At 54.2% G+C, this 17,331-nt stretch overlaps 2 protein-coding genes across 2 annotated transcripts; both read right to left on the bottom strand.

Moving 5' to 3' along the window:
• Nucleotides 1-1,185: 1,185 nt before the first annotated feature.
• CSUI_005154 (inorganic anion sulfate permease family protein) lies at nt 1,186-5,545 on the bottom strand. The gene is made up of 2 exons (XM_068065333.1): nt 5,510-5,545; nt 1,186-4,969 (listed from the first exon to the last, which is right to left on the bottom strand). Exon 2 carries the CDS (start codon nt 4,085-4,087, stop codon nt 1,979-1,981), a length of 2,109 nt encoding a protein of 702 aa, XP_067922691.1. The 5' UTR covers nt 4,088-4,969; nt 5,510-5,545; the 3' UTR covers nt 1,186-1,978.
• Nucleotides 5,546-6,791: 1,246 nt separating this feature from the next.
• Nucleotides 6,792-15,579, bottom strand: CSUI_005153 (aaa family protein). The gene is made up of 7 exons (XM_068065332.1): nt 14,620-15,579; nt 12,839-13,974; nt 12,460-12,656; nt 10,948-11,870; nt 9,940-10,415; nt 7,966-9,149; nt 6,792-7,390 (listed from the first exon to the last, which is right to left on the bottom strand). Exons 1-6 carry the CDS (start codon nt 15,470-15,472, stop codon nt 8,481-8,483), a joined length of 4,254 nt encoding a protein of 1,417 aa, XP_067922690.1. The 5' UTR covers nt 15,473-15,579; the 3' UTR covers nt 6,792-7,390; nt 7,966-8,480.
• Between the last annotated feature and the right edge of the window lie 1,752 nt (nt 15,580-17,331).

Here is a 17,331-nt window from a genome sequence, read left to right as displayed (position 1 = left end):
CACTCTCCGTACCAGAACGTTGCTCTGAAGTGTAAGCTGCCGGAGCGGGCGGACGGAGCGACAGAACCTTTTTCGCTCAACCAACGGCCGGTCTGCACGCGAAGACATTTGGCATGTATGGCGTAATCCGCCGTCCGCCGCGGCGTGGTAGAAAGCTCCTTGAAAGCGGGGGACAAGGGTCGTGCTATATTGGTCTGTGTGCGCTACAGAGCGGCGGCCGAGGCCCGCCGTGGTGCTCCGGCGCATCCGGGTATAACTGGCTAGGAAATTCTCTTCTTTGAGGGTAGTGGAAAATGCACCGGGACGCTGCTCTGAAGTGTACGCTGCCGGAGAGGGCAGACAGAGCGACTGAGAAACTTCCTTGCTGGACCAACAGTCCGTCTGCACGCGAAGCCCTTTTAACAGACTCCCTGCTAGTATCCTTGTTCGCACTGCCCGGGACTGCACAAGCAGCGCCATCAGTGCTCGGGTTTTATGGGGTTGTGATGCACGATCGATGCTCCTATGACCAACAAGTTTTCTCCAGTACTCTAGTCTATGAAAAACTTCAAGAAGCCTCGTTTGGCACCGCTCACCCGAAAAGTGTGAAGCAATGCTCTGGCCGACTCCGCTTCGGAGAGGTCCTGAGGCCTCGCGAAAACTCCGAGACCCCCGGCTTCTCCAGGACGCACTTCTCGTCTCGGAAGGGCAGATGAGAGGTAGTCGCGAACGCAGAGAAATAACCGCATGGGGGCTGGCAGGCCTACACGCCACTACCTTTCGCACATCTTTCCCGATGATCCAACACTAGGGAGCGTTCGACCTCTTTCATTAGCCTAAGCAGGCGAACGTGTTGGGATCGTGTAAAGAGGTTTACGGCGCATGGCCGTAGCTGACTTCGCGCTAGAGTACTAGGAGGGATGCCTGCGAGCGCGGTACTTCAAATCGCGCCGCTTGACACCGTACATGGGCAATCCGATGTGTGCTTCTCACCGCTCCACCTGCGTTCTTCTCATTCCTCGGCATTGGAAGCCGGACACGGCCATTCAGCGTCTCGCCTAAACTGCGCTTCTGTCTACGGTGACTGTTAATCAGCGGCGTGCTTCAGAGCAGCTGCACTTGCACCAGCCTGCCGACAGTCCCACTGGCAGTACTCGGGGACTACATGTAGCGGAGCTGCAAAACGATTTACTGGTATTGAATTGTCTGGATGGGATAATTCGATCCAACCAAAAGCGCCCTGTAGAACACCTAACACAAGTGAATAGCTTTTATTCCAAAAGACGATAGTCTGAATGGACAGGAAGGCCACGATGCCATACACCAGCATCAGAGTGCAGGGAGACACTGGAACGAACACGACCAATACAGGTCAAGAATCGGTCCACGCACACTCAGCAACAGTTGCTAGAAAAATAGGAAGTCAAAAACATACTCCGCTTGGGCATCAAGAAGACTACTCTTAAAATTGTTCGAAAAGCTTCACTTCTTTCAGACTGGGGAGACCGTCCGCTCGGGGCACCGGTATTGCCCACAGCCCCATGAAACAAGTGTCCTAGGAAATAGGGGCCACGTTAATTCTACTAAAAGGAGCATATGGACTTCACCCGCTGCATTACTCACATGTAGTGATGGATAACGCTTGGGCCCCCCGTCTGTTTTGAGGAGCTCAGCTGCGCGAGAAGGGCCCCCGAGCTAAAACTATGAACACTGGCGTGCACGGGGACACCCTCTGCCCGAGAGAGACACAGCGTGACCTGTGGAGTTCTCTAGAAAGCACGGACGTGCTGAAAGGAGCGTACGCCCGTGGTCATAAGCGGCCGCACTCAGGACGGCCACCATGCCTCTCGCCACCCTTGTTTTGGGGGGTGCTGGACACATAAATACTTGCAGACTGACAACAGAAGTTCACATCTCCTGCTATGCTGTGACCAGCATTTTGTTCACCTCCCGCCCAATCGAAATACAGCAGGTGCTGCCCGGACAAGCATACCACTGTTTACGTGTGCGAGGTCCTTCTGGCTCTCGCGACTCCGGCCCGGCACACCTTCAGAATGGCAGAAAGAAGGAGTCCGACAAGGAGACCATCTGTGAACGCAGCTTGCATGAAAACAGCTGTCACGACAATGATAACATATTCCGCTAAGGTTACAATGCTCCAGCTCGCGATGAGTCCGTCGTTAACCAAAACCACCCCGACGTGCAGCATGAATACAGCCGCTGCAGGCCTGGGGAAATACGTCAAAATCACCATAGGATGGATAAAGATAACAAGGGCTGCGGTGCCCACCCCGACAAGGAGAGACGCGAGATGATCGTGGATTCCGCACTTCCATAACAAGGTGGACGTCGAGTAGGTCATATAGCACTGCAGCCCTCCTGCTAAGGCAGTCGCCACGTTTGCCAGTCCGTGGACTTTCAGCTCGTAATCGAGCGACGACGGGACGCTAGTTGTCAAGGATAACGACGGGACATTGATTGGTGCGTGGAGGACAGAGAAGACGACGATGGCGAGCATTGAAAGAGACTGGGAAAAGACGCATCGCCAGTCGATACACGCGAATGAAAACGACTCGTAAATGTTGATAGGTCCAAAGAAACCGCCTTGTTGTGTTCCTTGTGAGGTCTCATAGCCCTTGCCTGAGCTCTCCGGCAGATGTACCGAGGTATCGTTCATGACTCGCGAGATGAGTGGAGACCAATCTGTGGACTTTTCTGAAACAGGCAACGTTGCGAGCTGGATGCTCGGCTTGAAAGGTGTTGTCGAGACTGCGCCGGGCATATCAATGGCACCAGCAGGAGAGAGGGACACGGCTGTCGTGGATGTCGATACGCTTGCGAGTTCCGTTTCCTCTACTGATGGTGTCGGCACACCGTCGAAAACCCACCCTGTTTCCCTCGCTCTCTCGACGGAGATCCCAAACAAAAAGAAGACAACGTAAAAAACAACAGGGAGGGCCAGAAGAAAACAGGGAGTGAATGTTGGACTTGAGTATTTAACCTCTGCAACAATCAAGATGACCTCGACAAATAACGTAAGAGCCACCTTATAGACAGACCGGGATGAGAAAATTTGTTCTACCGTTTCAAGGTTCCACTGCCATTCACAGTCGGCAGCAATGCCTATGGCGGCAGTCAAAATGAACAAGCCCATTCCTCCAATACACCCGAGAAGCACCGTGTGAGGTATGAAGTCCGCTACACGGCCCAGCTTCATAGCTCCAAGAGCATAGAATGTCAGTGCAGTGAGTAAGGATGCAAGGATCCAGCATGCCATAGAGGTGCTCAATACCCACTCATCCCCCTGTCCTTTTTCAGCCGCATTACGAATGACAGCCAAACTGATTGAACGCAGGAAAGGCACATTCTCAACTGTGAAAGCCCCTACAGCAAAAGGAAAAGCCGAAAAGAGACCGAGTACAATCTGAGAAACAAAAACTGTGACGAGAACTCCTGACGTGGCTATTGGAACTAAATGGGCATGTGTCGCAGGAAAGAGTAAGGTTGCGTAAGGCATATTGTCCAACACAGCAATGAGAATTCCCATGAAAATGACATGGGTCTGAAGTAGCAGAGACACCACCGAGCAGCTAAGACGCTGTAACAAAGTACTGCGCTCAGCTCCAACGACTTCTCGCGCATCGCTTTCCCCCGACGTTGGACCGGCCGATGACGGGACGACACCCGCCCAGTTGGCAGCCGAAGCTACACCCCAGTCCGTACTACTTTCCGAAGACCCCCCTGTACCTGGAGTCGATGCAGCTCCGCGGGGAATCGGGGAGGTAGACGGGCCCAGGAGGGCCTCCTTTCTTGCTCTACTTCCCCTACTCGGCTCGGGAAGAGACATGCGTCGTGGGGAGCTCGCGAAGTAAGAATAATGAGATCGGACAATGCTTGAAGATGACCCCACGGAAGCAAATGATGCCCTCGGATCACTTCCAGCGAACTCCTCACGTCGGCTCGGTGCAGACCACGGCTCGTCTGCTCGATTTGATGAAACCGACAGAGTGTTCTCTGTGTGTCGGTTACCTGACGAACGCGGCACTCCACTCCGCGCTGTCGGAGAGGCCGGGGTGTTTCCTGGGATGGAAACGTAACAGCTCTCCATGGTCACTATGGACAGTGGCCGCGCGAAAAAGATCGAGTTCCTTTAACGCTGTCGCAGAGGCAGCTCAAAAATTGCTACTGGTGTGGCACACTGGAAATCAATAGAGACGCATGAGGTGCCCCTATCAGGCGGACTAAAAGAGGGTAACCTCTTCTACTGACCGCGTATGTAGAGCTCCTCGTATGGACGTATGAACCAGCCACTTCATCTTTATATTCGGATGCTTACAGCCCATGCCTCACACAAGAGACTGAGCTGCTGGAAGGGTGCGTAGGGAGTGTGCGACAACGTGCAGATTGAACTATGTCATGCGGGCCATAGTGTGCACTGAGGTGTCCTGGAGGGAGACCCCGGGAGAAGCGATACAATAGAATCTGGGTCGGCGGGCCGAAGCAAGCAGAAATCTGTCTCGGCAATCAAGATACAGGAGGTGTCTGCCTCCATCCAGGGGCTCGCGCACGCAGAACAGGAAAAAAGAAGGCCACCGAACCGACTGCAGGTCCCCCGACGCAACGGTTGATGACGGTCTTTGTTCTCAGTGGGGAACGATACAGAACAAACCTGCCAAGAGGTCCACACCGTCACCAATACTGAAGGGCTAGAGATACTTCGGAAGCCTGGCCTGGCATATCTCACACCATCAACCATGAATACACGCGATGAGCCTGCCGTCCAACACTACCGGGCAGGTCTGGACGGGCAATGGAAACATGCGCCACACCAGGGCTTGGAATAAAGAGGCCACGGATAAGGCCGAGGAAGACGACCTTCGAATGACCCAAGGACCGGAAACTAGTGGATCAACGCTGCGCTCGTCCCCCATTTCTTGCGGGTGGTCGAAGGGACAGCCGGATACGATGGACCACGAAGTTCTGTCGTTATCTGAGGAAAGCATGCATGCATGCTCCCGGCACGTCATCGGTCTTTCGGGCGACCCCGGTTGCCCACGCGGAAAGAGGCCCTCTGACAGCTTGCTTGGCATAAGAAGATTACCTACTGCCAGGCGTCGCGAGCAGACTGCTTGGAGGCTTGTTGAAGAACGTGGGGCCAAGTTCTTTGTCTATGGGCTCTTTCGTGGCATGCCAAGACTGCACTGAACCTTGCCTGTCCACACGCGGCATCTTCTGCATCACACGGACGCGTTTCAAGCGACAAAGTTGATGCAGTCCACTGGCACAGCAGCGAGCCCACTACAGCGTGCAGGGACGCTTTACCGATGAGCGTGCGTGGGCGCGCCCTCACATGTTGCCGATCATCTGAAGATTCTGTACCCTTCCAAAGGACCAGTCGCACGTGTATACTACCGAGTAGCCCCACCGTACAGCGCAGCCAGTCACAGACAAGTCCTGGAGTCACCACATCCAGAGAATCGAGTGGTGTGCCTTAACACCTCCAGCCGAGTCCTCTCATGTGGGAGCGTACCCGTCATCGCAGATTCTGGGCTGGGCCGTTTGTTACTGTCGTCGAACTGCAAAACCGGGCGCCATGGCCGCCGCTGGGTCGTCGTCTGGGGTCTGGTTCATCGACGGCTCTTGGTGGCCTGGCGCTTCTCACTCCTGATAATGTTCTTGCCCGCGGATAGAACTCCGATCTTTACTTTGAGTTACAATGAGTAGTAAAGTGCAGGACTAGGGGATATGTAACTACGACAACATATCTATCAGTACGGGAGTATACGGCACCCTGTGCTGAGTCGGCCCTCGGATATTGGAACCCCGCATATGGTCGGCTGTTGGAGCTGCACTCCATATATCTAGATCAACACAGGGTATACTAACATGATTGCAACGCAACAAGAAACAAGAACCGATTCACCCACAACAGGCGTTCAGTTGTCACGGATCAGAATCGGTTCATAGTCAACCTGAAGCACGGGCCATCGCCCCCAACTCTCAGGCCGATTCACCACTGAGAAGTGATCCGACTGGTGTGATTCAAGGAGGGTTCCCGCTGCTCACAGTGTTTGGCGCACCGAGAACGGCCAGCTGCGTGTTCGAAAGAGCAAGTGCAAAGTGCAAGTCATACGAAGTAACGGTGAAGACAAAAGAGTTCTTGCATTTTTGACGGCCCGGCGAGCCTAGTCTCGGAGCGACAGTTATGTTTCTCCTTCCACTGCCGGAGGCTCGCCAGCCCAGCTGTTGAACGAATCGTACCGCACCTCGGTTCACAATGGTAGAGCCAGCGCCCCTTAACACACTGGAGCAGCTCGTCGGTAGCACAACGTGCCACGCAAGCCGACTGCCCCAGGGCAAGCCAGCAGTATGACAGTCTCTCTAGCCTGAGACTGCTGCGTCCTCGCCAGCACTCGCACACTCTTCAGAATCGTGGACCTTGAGGTGTGAGAATGTCCGTTTGCTGGTGTGGTTTCCCGGCGTCTCTCCCACCTCCTTGTCATGATTCGTCACTGGCAACCATCTCTCCATTCCCGTGCCGCTAGCGAAACGTTAAAATGGCTATGAAGCGAGACGGGCACCCGTACGCCGGTACGGTTTCCCCGCTTGTTTTTTGACCGGCGACTCCCACTACTTGACCAATGTTGTTCTCAGGCAGCTGGGGTCGCGCACAATTCAGTCGCTCCGATAGCCACTTTCCACTGAAATCCCATCGAATCAAACCACGGCTACACACCATTGACCGCCTTCTCCGTAACACGGGCCACTCCGGCCTTTAACAACGGAAACACTCGACACGAAGCTACGCATGCGGTTGGTTACTCATTCGGTTTGCTCTTGTACTGCTGTCTACTAATGGGCGAAGCGACACTCTCACTACCCGCTCGCATTCTATGTTCTCCTGAGCGAATCCTCAGATTCACTTTCCCATGCCACCAGGAGCCCTGTCTCCTGTGTGCGAGTGGGCACGTCTCTGAGCGGCGGAGACAGGTATCACGCGTGAAGTGTGGCCGCAAACTTGTTGCATGAGGTTTTGGCGCGCGTTCCCGTGCCGCATGTCGGATAATACGGAATTGGATGAGCCCTTGGAGTATGTGGTGCGAGTGACCGCATTACAACTGAACTGTCGGTTCCAGTGCCACGTCCCTTCAGATACCCGCCTCCTCGCTACTGCGGAATGTAGGTCTTCTGTTCGCCGACGAGTTGCGCTTCGATGTGGCTGCGAGTGAACATAGTGTCTTCATGCCGCCTGTGTTTGCTGGGTATTGTTGCCGCAGGCCACTCGTACTGCGTTTTCTCGGACATCCAGGGAAGGCGGACGCGACACTCGGGTGCCGATAGATGATCGGAGATCTGACCCAGTTATTCTCCGCCTCCGATCCGCGAAGCAGCGCTGCAGTGCTGCCGGCTTCTGCATACACCCACACTCGCGACAGCCCAGCTGCGCAAACATCAGTCCGACCAGAAGTTGGATGAAGCATATCCTGGGGGACACAAAGCTGGACGACAGGCGACTCCGTTACACGTATCAGTCCTAGCGGTTGCGTAAACTTGATTGCGTCAGTTCCGAATATCCGGAGTCGGGGAACTGAGCTACAGAAACTTGTGAGACGGTAAAGAAGTGCAGGCTACCAAATCAGAAGCACCTGCGAAGCAAGTTGCGTCACCGACTTCAGGCTTGGCACATGCGCCAATGAAAGTCAACATCCTTTGGAAATTTGATGGGCCACTCGCCCTACAGCCTGTCCCATGTCCACCAGCTTCCCGGATTCAAGGCAGCACAAGCAACTGGGTACTCCTGCAAGCAAGAAAGGGTGCCAGCTTGCCTCCGTCTTCCCATATACAAAGACACATCTGGGAGAAATGGTCCTACGCATACATACCATAGTCCCAAATTGCTCAGTTCATCCTGTTGCACTCGCACGCCACCGTCCCCGGTTTCTGGTCATACTCGCTTGCGTGAACGACACTCATCCATCCACGCACCTGTTAACCTCCAGCTGAGAGCCTAGTCGTCCCGGGGCTCCTCTATCATCAGCTCTGCTTGACACTGTACTCTCGCATGCGGCTCTCAGAAGCCGGACATCCTCCATCCGGGGTGGACAACACTTCTTCCGACGCGCCCCTTACTCCGCTAGCTAGCTATCATCCAGCTCCGCGACGCTACAATTCACAGATCATCAGCACGCCGTGTTCATCAACGAACAAAGGCTCCTCTTACACAAAGACAATGTGTAGCACCCGCGGTCAGTCTGAACAAGCGAGCGGCCTTCGTCAGAACAAAGGGAAAAGCAAGAAGATATGGAAAGAGCAGTTTACACTCTCCAATGTGAGCAACAATATTTGAACCTCCAGTTGACCAGTGCCCCTTCTCAGCGCCTCCTTTTATACTCCGCTGATTTATATGGGGAAAAGATGGGGTAATCAACCCCACATGGTGACGCGTACTGAGTATTTAGGTCAAGACGAGATTTTTGTAACCCCATGAAGCCGGAGAACCATTATCGGTTCTGCACGATCCTCTGTGCCGCTGTCAAAAGGTCATGTGTGTCCAACCACACACCTGTGTCTAGCTTCGGAGACACACGCGCTAGTTTCAGCTCTGGCAATGACTTGCCCTCTCCTGAGACTGGTGGAGAAAACGGACTGTCGTAATGTGATTTCAGCAGTCGCTCAGGGCAAGAGCTCTCTCTTTGACCAGCAACCTCTTTTTTGTCAAACAGTGTGACTCCCCTCTCGACAGGTTCCTGGATCGTGATGTTCCTACGTGACCTCGCGCAGCGCTCGACCGCGCACACAGCTGCTTCTTGACAGAGAACAACCCAGAAGGACGGCGGGAAGGACCGCCCACAGCTAGACGTCCGAGCCTCGTGTACGTTCTCCTGCCTTTTCGAGCAAGAAGACGGCGTGAAAGGGATCGTCCATTCGGTACGCGAACCGCGAGGTGACGATCCAGCAAGCTGCTGTCCTTCCAAACATTCCTGATGACCTTGACCTTCAATGCCTGATGCTACTCGAGTAATACACTGGACAAGGCTGGTTAGAGCGCCGCTCCGGAGCAGCTCAGGAAGACATCGACCTCTCAGGTACATACTGAGGAGTCTTGCGCTCTCTGAATGACTCCACCTGTCTGGCGACTTCATCTCATACCGGAGGGTAAGACGGTAGTGCTGCAGCAGAAAAGTCACGGAAGAAAGAATCATGATATTAGACAGAAAGACCCTCGGACGCAAAATGACTTGCGCCCTGAGTCCAGCGCCCCCCAGGAGGAAAAAAAGAGGTAACCTCGGTCAAGGCCATCGGCTTGCTGAAGCAGCGCCGATTGTCCGCTGGCAACGGTTCACTTCAGTCAGCTGCCAAAGTCAACGGCAGATTGTCCGCCTTCCTGTCTGCTCGGCTATTTGCCGTGCTGTCTGCAACAGTCTGCATTCTTTTGCTGCTTTCCCCTAAGCGCCTTTCTCGTAACGAAACAAAAAGGCAAGCACGGGCTGCTTCCGACACGTAGACTGTGCGGTCCTGTCTTCTCGCCATCAGGCTGCTTGGTAGGGCCGTATAAGACGGCAGGAGACCCCCGGCAAGTCCCTCTACTCCTCCTGCCTACACCTCTTCCAACAGGGATCGAGACGGCGAGTTTTCTCGTGTGATTCCTCTGAAGCGACTGTTCCCGTAAGTCCGACAGACAGGAACAAGGTACACCGGCCAGAGTATGTCCCTAGGACCCGTGGTGAGGAGGGCTGCCGATAGTCGATAAGCCCAGTTTGCTATAAAATCTGTGCTGCATTATCCCGATTACTTTGAGGCTCATTACACCGTCACCCGTGACTGTGCTACGGCGCCGCCCGGACACCGCAGAACTAAAGCCGCTTGCACTCTGAGAGACCAGGAGATTCACACGAAGGCTTCCGTCGAGACCGCGCTTCCTGCTCTTACGCTGTTTGAAGAACGGGATGTCTCACTCACCGTAAGCAGTCGTGGGTCTATGTCGGTCTCCGACCTCGCAGTGGCAACGATAAGTACTCCTCTAGCACTTCTTTCCGGGGAAGAAATTAAACTTCCAAACTGTCTTTGCTTCTGCAACAAATCGAGTGCAAGCAATAGCGTATGTACCAAGCGGCCCCCGCAAGCGCCGCTGATGCCGGTTTTTCTGTTCGAACCAGGACTTTCCGCTCCCGAGGCTCTAGAATTCTGTAGGTTGTCCGCGCCTCTGTCGCTCCGGCTTTCAGGAGGGTAGCCAGTCTCAGACTTTCTCCCGGGCGCAATCGAGCCGAGATCTTCCATAAGAACAACACACGGGGATGCCTTTTCAGCAATCTCAAATATATGCATGAGCTGCTTGCCTGCAGAGCCTAAAGACGGACGGAGCAAGCCGGCCGGGGAAACGACAAGTAGGCTCGACTGAAGCTCGTGTGCCAAAGCAACGGCTAGCAGCGTCTTCCCTGAACGTCCACAAGTACGGATAAAATGCGAATAGGATTTGCTGATGATTTCTAGGTGAATCGTTCTACAAAGTGTCAAGCTATGACAGGACTACAGCGGTGCCCTGAGAAGCACAGGCCACAAACATCACGCCTTGACCGCTCACAATGATCGGATGCAGCTGCAGCCACGTATCTAGCAGACTCTTGTATAAGGTCACAGACTGTCGAAGGCGGCATCACTGCGTTCTCAGTGAACTCACAATACACGACCCGCAAAAGCAGGGTCTCCTGAGGCATTCAAGGAAGGACGGGAGTGGGAGGCTTCACTAAGGGGGTCAAAAGAACCTGATGATTGCACGAGGAAAGAGCCTTCTTGAGAAGCGCCTCAAGCGTGGAGGTCGGCCCGCAGAGTGGAACAACAGCCGGCACCTTTGTGCCTTTGCTTCTACACGGACAAAAGACATCTGAGACTCGATTCCCAGCAAGGGAAGGAAACGTGCTGAACCACGACAACCGCTCATATGAAAGTTGCCTTCACTTCTTGACTTACCAGTGCCCGGTTCCCCGGTGATAAGGACTCCGGCAGGCGCAACGTCGTTGACAGAAGGGGAATGGGGGTCACCTGTCTGTCTGCACCTGGCTCTACGAGCTGGTTGCAGGATTTCACGTTTCAATCGATGTAACAAGTCATCCTCCCCTATAACTCCTTGAAAGCCTCGCACCATACAGAGTTTGTCGTCACTTCTCTCTGTCTTAGAGACACCAGCTGGTGCTGATACACTCAGCTGCCTTGTCCCCTCCTCGTCTATCTGCATCAAGCTGGCAGTTGGATGAGTGTGAGTGGTGTATCCTTCCACTGGTTGTTCGCTCCGAGACCCTCTTAACAAGATATCCGAGCCACCCCGGCCATCAGCCTGACCCGGTCTTCTGGTGATGTCGTCACATGGGAAACAGACTTGAAGAGGCGCATCAGTTGTGTTGGAGATTGTGGAGATTGTGCTATGATCTGCAGCACCGTCTTGGTTTCTGTCCGAGCTCAATGGAGAAAGCGAGAAAGCTTCGGCGGTCGAAGGTGCGAGAGGCACAACTCGATGAAGGCACAGATTCCCCTTGGAGACAGGGTTCATGAACTCTTCAGGATCGTACTCCCAGTCTGGAACAAAAGGGTAGACCTGCACGTCGAATCCTGAAGGCTCTGTTGATCGTCTCTCCACTTGTAGGAAGGCAGAGCGAAAATCGTCTACGGTAATTAATGGAAGGTGACGTGCAGTCTGGACAGCCGAAGTTCCTTCCCGCGTTAGAGAATCCCAGAGAATACCTCTTGATGTAGAAGCTGCCTCCTCTTTGCTCTTGGAAGGTGGCGAACCTATGCGATCGCGAAGTAGGCGTCTTCGTAGAGAGTGCTGGGCAGCGGCTCGTACAAGGGCCACTAAATCTACTGGCTGAAAGCCTGGTGTCCAGTGGGCTACAACGCTGCAGAGAAAGGCAAAGAATGCAAAAAACACGCTGAGGAAACAAGAAAGCTTTTGTTCTCTTTGTCCTGGCACGTCACAATTCTGACGCTGGAAAAAACAGACCTCCCTCAGCACCAACCATCTGCGCAAACGTTGTTTACCTGGGAAGAACTGACCGAAGACATCACTCCCTCGTACTTAGACATGAAAGATAGCACCGTCAGTCAAGCCGCTTCCCCTCGCGACTGTAAACACTGCAGGTAACCTTCCGGGTCACTATCTGTGTCTCAGAACGCAGTCTACAGCCATCTCAAGACTGTACCTCTGAGATAGACTATCAACGGCTTTGCAGGGCTGTTAGATAGTCGCAAAGCACTAAGCTGCTCTAGATAAACCCAGGAAGCTGTTCGGACGCCGCTTGCCCTGCGGCTTTCTCCATCATTCCATACACAAGATGGACTCTTTCGCCATACAGAGTCAATCAGCAGAAGGAAGGACTCGTTAGGCTTCCACCCCGGGAGCCTAATACACTCCTCCCAGGCGTCGATAAGCTAGTCTGGAAGATCTGAATGGAGGAGCGTCTACCCCTAAAGGCAAAAAACGCGCACCTGGCAATTTCTAGGGCCGCAGCTCGCTCGTCGTTGAGTTGTTTTTCTTCAGCGGGGCGCGTTGAGCCCACCAGCCGCTTCTGTTCGTGTTGCGGGCCTCCGCTTGACTCAAGCCCCTGCTGACCGCTGGAAACTTCAGAATCGCCGTCGTGCGTGGTTTGCTGGGCNNTTGTCCGACGCTGCCCAGCAAACCACGCCTGACATCAGCATGGGGTCCACGATCGAGAAAAGAGAGAGCCCGGGTGATATGAACGCAAAGAATTTTCTTCCTTTCTTCGTCGGTAAGAGCCGGGGGGAAAAACAAGCGTCGCTGTATGAAGCCTGGTCCCAGCAAATCAACGGGAAGAAGATCATGAAGCGCCACTGACGTACATGTTACCATTCCTCGTTCTCCTTTCCTTAGTCCACGAGCGACAGGTTTCCGTGGTCTCCAATGTGATACATCGGCTGTGTTGAGAGGCGCTAAGAGAAAGATAGGAAGCTGCTCGGACTTCCAGATGGAAGCAAACCTACATAGCATTTCAGTGATCAGAAGACTTGTGTTTACAGGAGGACCTGCAGCCGTACCTGCAGATCGGGAGAGACCTCTGCCGCTCGAAGCCCCATGTGTCGTTGACGACGCGACCCGGAGAGCATCAGCGTGACGAAGAAGGAGAAAGCTACATCCGCCCGCGGTTGCTACATCCCAGAGCCGTGCAGCCTCATTCTCTCCGACTGCACCAGGGAAGGGGGAACTTCCAGTTTGTCCGACACTCTTAACCTGAGAGAAGTTTTTTTTCCCTGCTGATCTCATTCCTGAGTCCCCATCATCACCATCACTACTCCACCTCGGGTCGGTCTTGTTCCCTTCATTCACACAAACCTGAATGACACGAGAACCATCAGCTTTGCCGGAAGCTGTGCACACAGCGTCAGCGTCTGTCCCGCGACGCCCCGGGGAAGACTCCTGAAGAGCTTTACGAACCAAACGGAGCCTGAGTCTCTCTTTGCCTCGATCACCACGAGATGTCTGAGATGTCTGTAAAAGCCAAAGCCGAAAGAGTGACTTTCTTGTCCTTGCTTCTTTTGTAACCTGAATGAGGGTATCCTCCAGCGACTGCTGTGATGAATTGCTTCCTCTTCCTCCGAAGCAACGTAGATCTTCCAGACGGGCGGAAAGCGACGGTCTCTTCCGTCGATCTAAGCTATATGTCGGCTTCATTCTTGTCTCCCTTTTGTAAGCATAGCCACCTAGTGCACCAATAGTGAGAGAAAGCTGCGGTGCCGATGAAATGATAGAATGTTTCCCAGTGAGACAACCTTCCAGGTCAACTTCGTAAAGGCCCTCTATGGGCGAAGTGGTACCCGCATCGCTCGCGAAATTGAGGGCGGGGCATGTCTGCATTCGTGCGACGTCTCTACTTGGACTGCGCGTAGATGATGGCTTGCTAGGTGACGATAATGAGAACAACCGCGAGCGCCGGATCCATGGAGCATGCGCCGCTAACGCGCGACATAAGTGACGTTTTCCTGTGCCTGAGAGCAGCAGTCGAACAGTCCAAAGACAGTACTGCTTGGGTGTATTCGCATATCTGAGTTTCCCTGCAAAGCACCACCTTCAGCCGTAGACGCCCCAAAGATCACCCATCAACAGTTGGCAGAAACAGGAGTTGCGTGCGCAGACATTTACACGGAACGCGACAGCCCTCGCACGTGCAAACAAACAGAAAAGAGAGAATGCTGTGTTTGATAGTGAGCAAGTTCCCCGAGGCATGTGCAGAACGCAGTCTAGATCTGCCGGCACATCACTTGGGAAAGTGGCTTTACATCAGCCCGCCGTCTTCATGCAGTTGTCTGCCAGACGAGGGAGGACGGAGAATCGCTTGTGTCAACAGTCCACTATACTCATATCGATCTAAGACCACCGCCACCTCGACGTCCTGCAGAAGAGCTTACAGCCGTTCTATCTCGGCTAGTACCCAGTAGGCGCGCGCGAGAAACCGAATCACCACGGCCCATGAAAGAAAAAACCACACACGTCTGTTGAAGAAGGAGTCTAGAGACGCGAAGAGATGTATCAATTCTCACAATTTATAAGAAACACAATGACACAAACAGGCGCCTCGCAACGAGAACCTAACTGACACGTGCGAGACCATCCGCTCGAAGTGGCCACCTCACCTGGGCCGCCTTCAATCGCAACTCCCTGGATGACCTCACGCGGACCGGCACCAAATGTCGGAGTACAATAGCCCGAACTCGGCGCTGAAGACCAGCTTCGGCGTTTACTATTGGAGTGCTGGTCCATATGATCGCGAAGGGCGAGGGCGAATCTTGCGGAGAGAAAGTTTCTAAGAAGTTCCATAAGATTCGCCATTACCTCCCTACGTCCGTCATAGCAGCACCTCGCCATTCTGGCTTCCCAGATTCCTTGCATTTCTTTGTGAACGACCTTACGCGCCCATGGCGATTTCGGTAGTATATCAGGGCAAAGTGTCGCGGCGTGGAGTGTCGTAAGACGTGAGGGCAGGCGGGAAGTCTGGACATCCTTAAGACCCGACAACGTTGCTTTGCTGGCACCGCCTGCGGACGCATCAGCCGCAGTGTCCAGACGTCTACGTCCCAAGGAGGCTCGCTTATGAGGCACGTGCCAGCGCAGCTCTTCCACCGGGACCGTAAAGTCCCAAGCAGATGAGCCGCGCGCCATTGGTTCGCTCTGGCTGGAGTAACAAAGTTCCGGGGCACAAGTGCACACCCGCTGTTGGGTCCTGCCACTACCAGAAGGCCTTCGTTTCTGCGACATCCGGTTCTCCGTGCCCCGTTCGCCAGTGAATGTCGCGGGCTCGGCAGAACCGCTGCTCGGAGAAGACCGGCCACAGGCCCGGAGGTCTCCACATGGACGAAGCTGCGACCAACATCCCGACGTGGTCTCGAGTATTCGGAAGGAAGGAACTAGCCAGCCAGCTGCGTGTGGATAGTCTGTAGCTGGACTCGAGGCAGCGCATGCGCCTGGGTCCATTCCTATAGAAGGCATGTCGATGGCTCGGGGAGTACAGATCACGTGCCGACCCTCTGGCGTGACGGTACCTCTTAGAAATAAGCTACTGAGGTGCCGGAGCAATCTTTCACAGAGGAAGCTGCTGTGGCCGAGTGCAGTCATTTTGTGACAGCAAGCAGCCCTTCCCGATTGCATGCACCGGGCCTGTCGATCCAACTTGTGCATGCAGGTATGAGCATGCAGAAACGTACGAACAAGGGCGGCCATGTCTCTCTGTCTGTTCTACGCGTCTACTCAGCCTGCTGGTGCTGGCGGACAGGCTGGCTTGTAGGTCACGAACTAGGGTACCCGAGACTGGCTTGTGGTGTAAACTGCTTCCGGTATCGACACAGTTGGTCAGTCTTCAACCCGGGGACAGAGGAAACACGCCTGCAGCTCACCCTGCTGACACGTGGTGAGATGGTTTAGCCGCTACTTCACTTTATATGTGTGCGCCTCTACCCCTGTGCCGCCTTTACTGCGGACTACAGGGTTGCGGAAACGCCGATTGTGAGGGACTACACAGCAGCCGGCACCCCGGGGCCGGCATCGGCGCGTGACTGTAACGCTGAAACCAGAAGTGACGACGTTCAGATACTGAACGATACTCATGTGGCTATCAGCCCTCTATGATCAAAGTCGGCCCTGCTGACTCGTCGCCTTCTTCGGCAGCAGCTGTCAGCCTCCCTTGGTCTGTTAGAGTAGTAAGTGAAGAGCTGGCGCCGACAGCGCAACTCGCGTCAGGGACACCCGTACTGCAGGTCTCACCCAAGAGACAAAAAAAAAACAAAGAAAACTTCTGCCTGAGTCCAGCATTCCCTCCATTCCCGAGGGGGTACGTTACGAAGACACTGAACCAAGGCTTGTCCTCACCCCTTCCTCGCTATCGCCCTCTTTCAAACCCACAGCCGCGACGTTCATCTCAGACTCTTACACCGACTCCAGTCTGGAGGATAAAAGTGAGGACTGTTACTCTTCCCCAGGTTTGGGGTGTTGGTCACCACCTTTCCACATCTCGTTTTCAGCTATTCACCTATCCCCACTCTTTCGATAAGCTACGTTGCTCACAGGCTGCAATCCCTCGGGACTCCTAGACTCTCTCAACTGAAAGTGTTGTCATGTGTTCCGACGCCGAGGCTACTCGCGTTCTGCGCATAGCTGCAGCTTTGCTCCGCTTCCTGCTGCTCTGGTTAGGTGCGACTGTAGAAAAGCGGCACTAGTGGGACAGGAGTGTAAATCGAAGGCCCCCCCACAAGGGAGTGAACAGTAATGTCACAGTAGGAGACAGGATATGTTCGATTCAACGGATTAAGCGGGTGGTTTAAGCACCCTGAAATGGAAATGAGGGAGACTTTGAGCTTGCCACTCAGCACAGACAGTAGTAAGAGATAACTCCCGGAGTTCTTTTGATCATAGCACACTTTCAGGGTTAGGGGCTGTAACCACCCAGGAATACCCATGGACCTTCGGTCCGGCCTGCCTTCTCTTCTCCTGCTCCACCCTCAGCCGCCCTGTCTTTTACGCCCTCCCGACCGAACAATCATTCCATCGTACATCTCCGCCCGATCTGCTTCTCCTACTATAGTCAGCCCGCGGTGGGGCGGGGTTCTGCGCTAAGGCATTGCCGAGACTCCGCCGCCTCCACTCGCGTGTCCTGCCTCCTTTCAGTAGACTGCTCCTTCCCGGCCATCTTCAGCGCTGATGACTCAGGGCTGATTCAACAGTGAACCACTATGACTCTCAAAGTGAAGAAATGAATTGTTATGGTCTCTGAACTGCTGTGTCTGTTGTCATCCTCGTTCGTCTAGGGCACGCTGTGCGTGATGCGTATCTCAGGCACCGCACTGCAGAGTTCT

The sequence above is a fragment of the Cystoisospora suis genome, assembly GCF_002600585.1.
Source record: "Cystoisospora suis strain Wien I chromosome Unknown contig_2481, whole genome shotgun sequence".
In the NCBI taxonomy this organism is placed as follows: Eukaryota; Apicomplexa; class Conoidasida; order Eucoccidiorida; family Sarcocystidae; genus Cystoisospora; species Cystoisospora suis.
The sequence above is the reverse complement of the archived record's forward strand: the minus strand, read 5'-3'. Positions and strand labels throughout refer to the sequence as shown.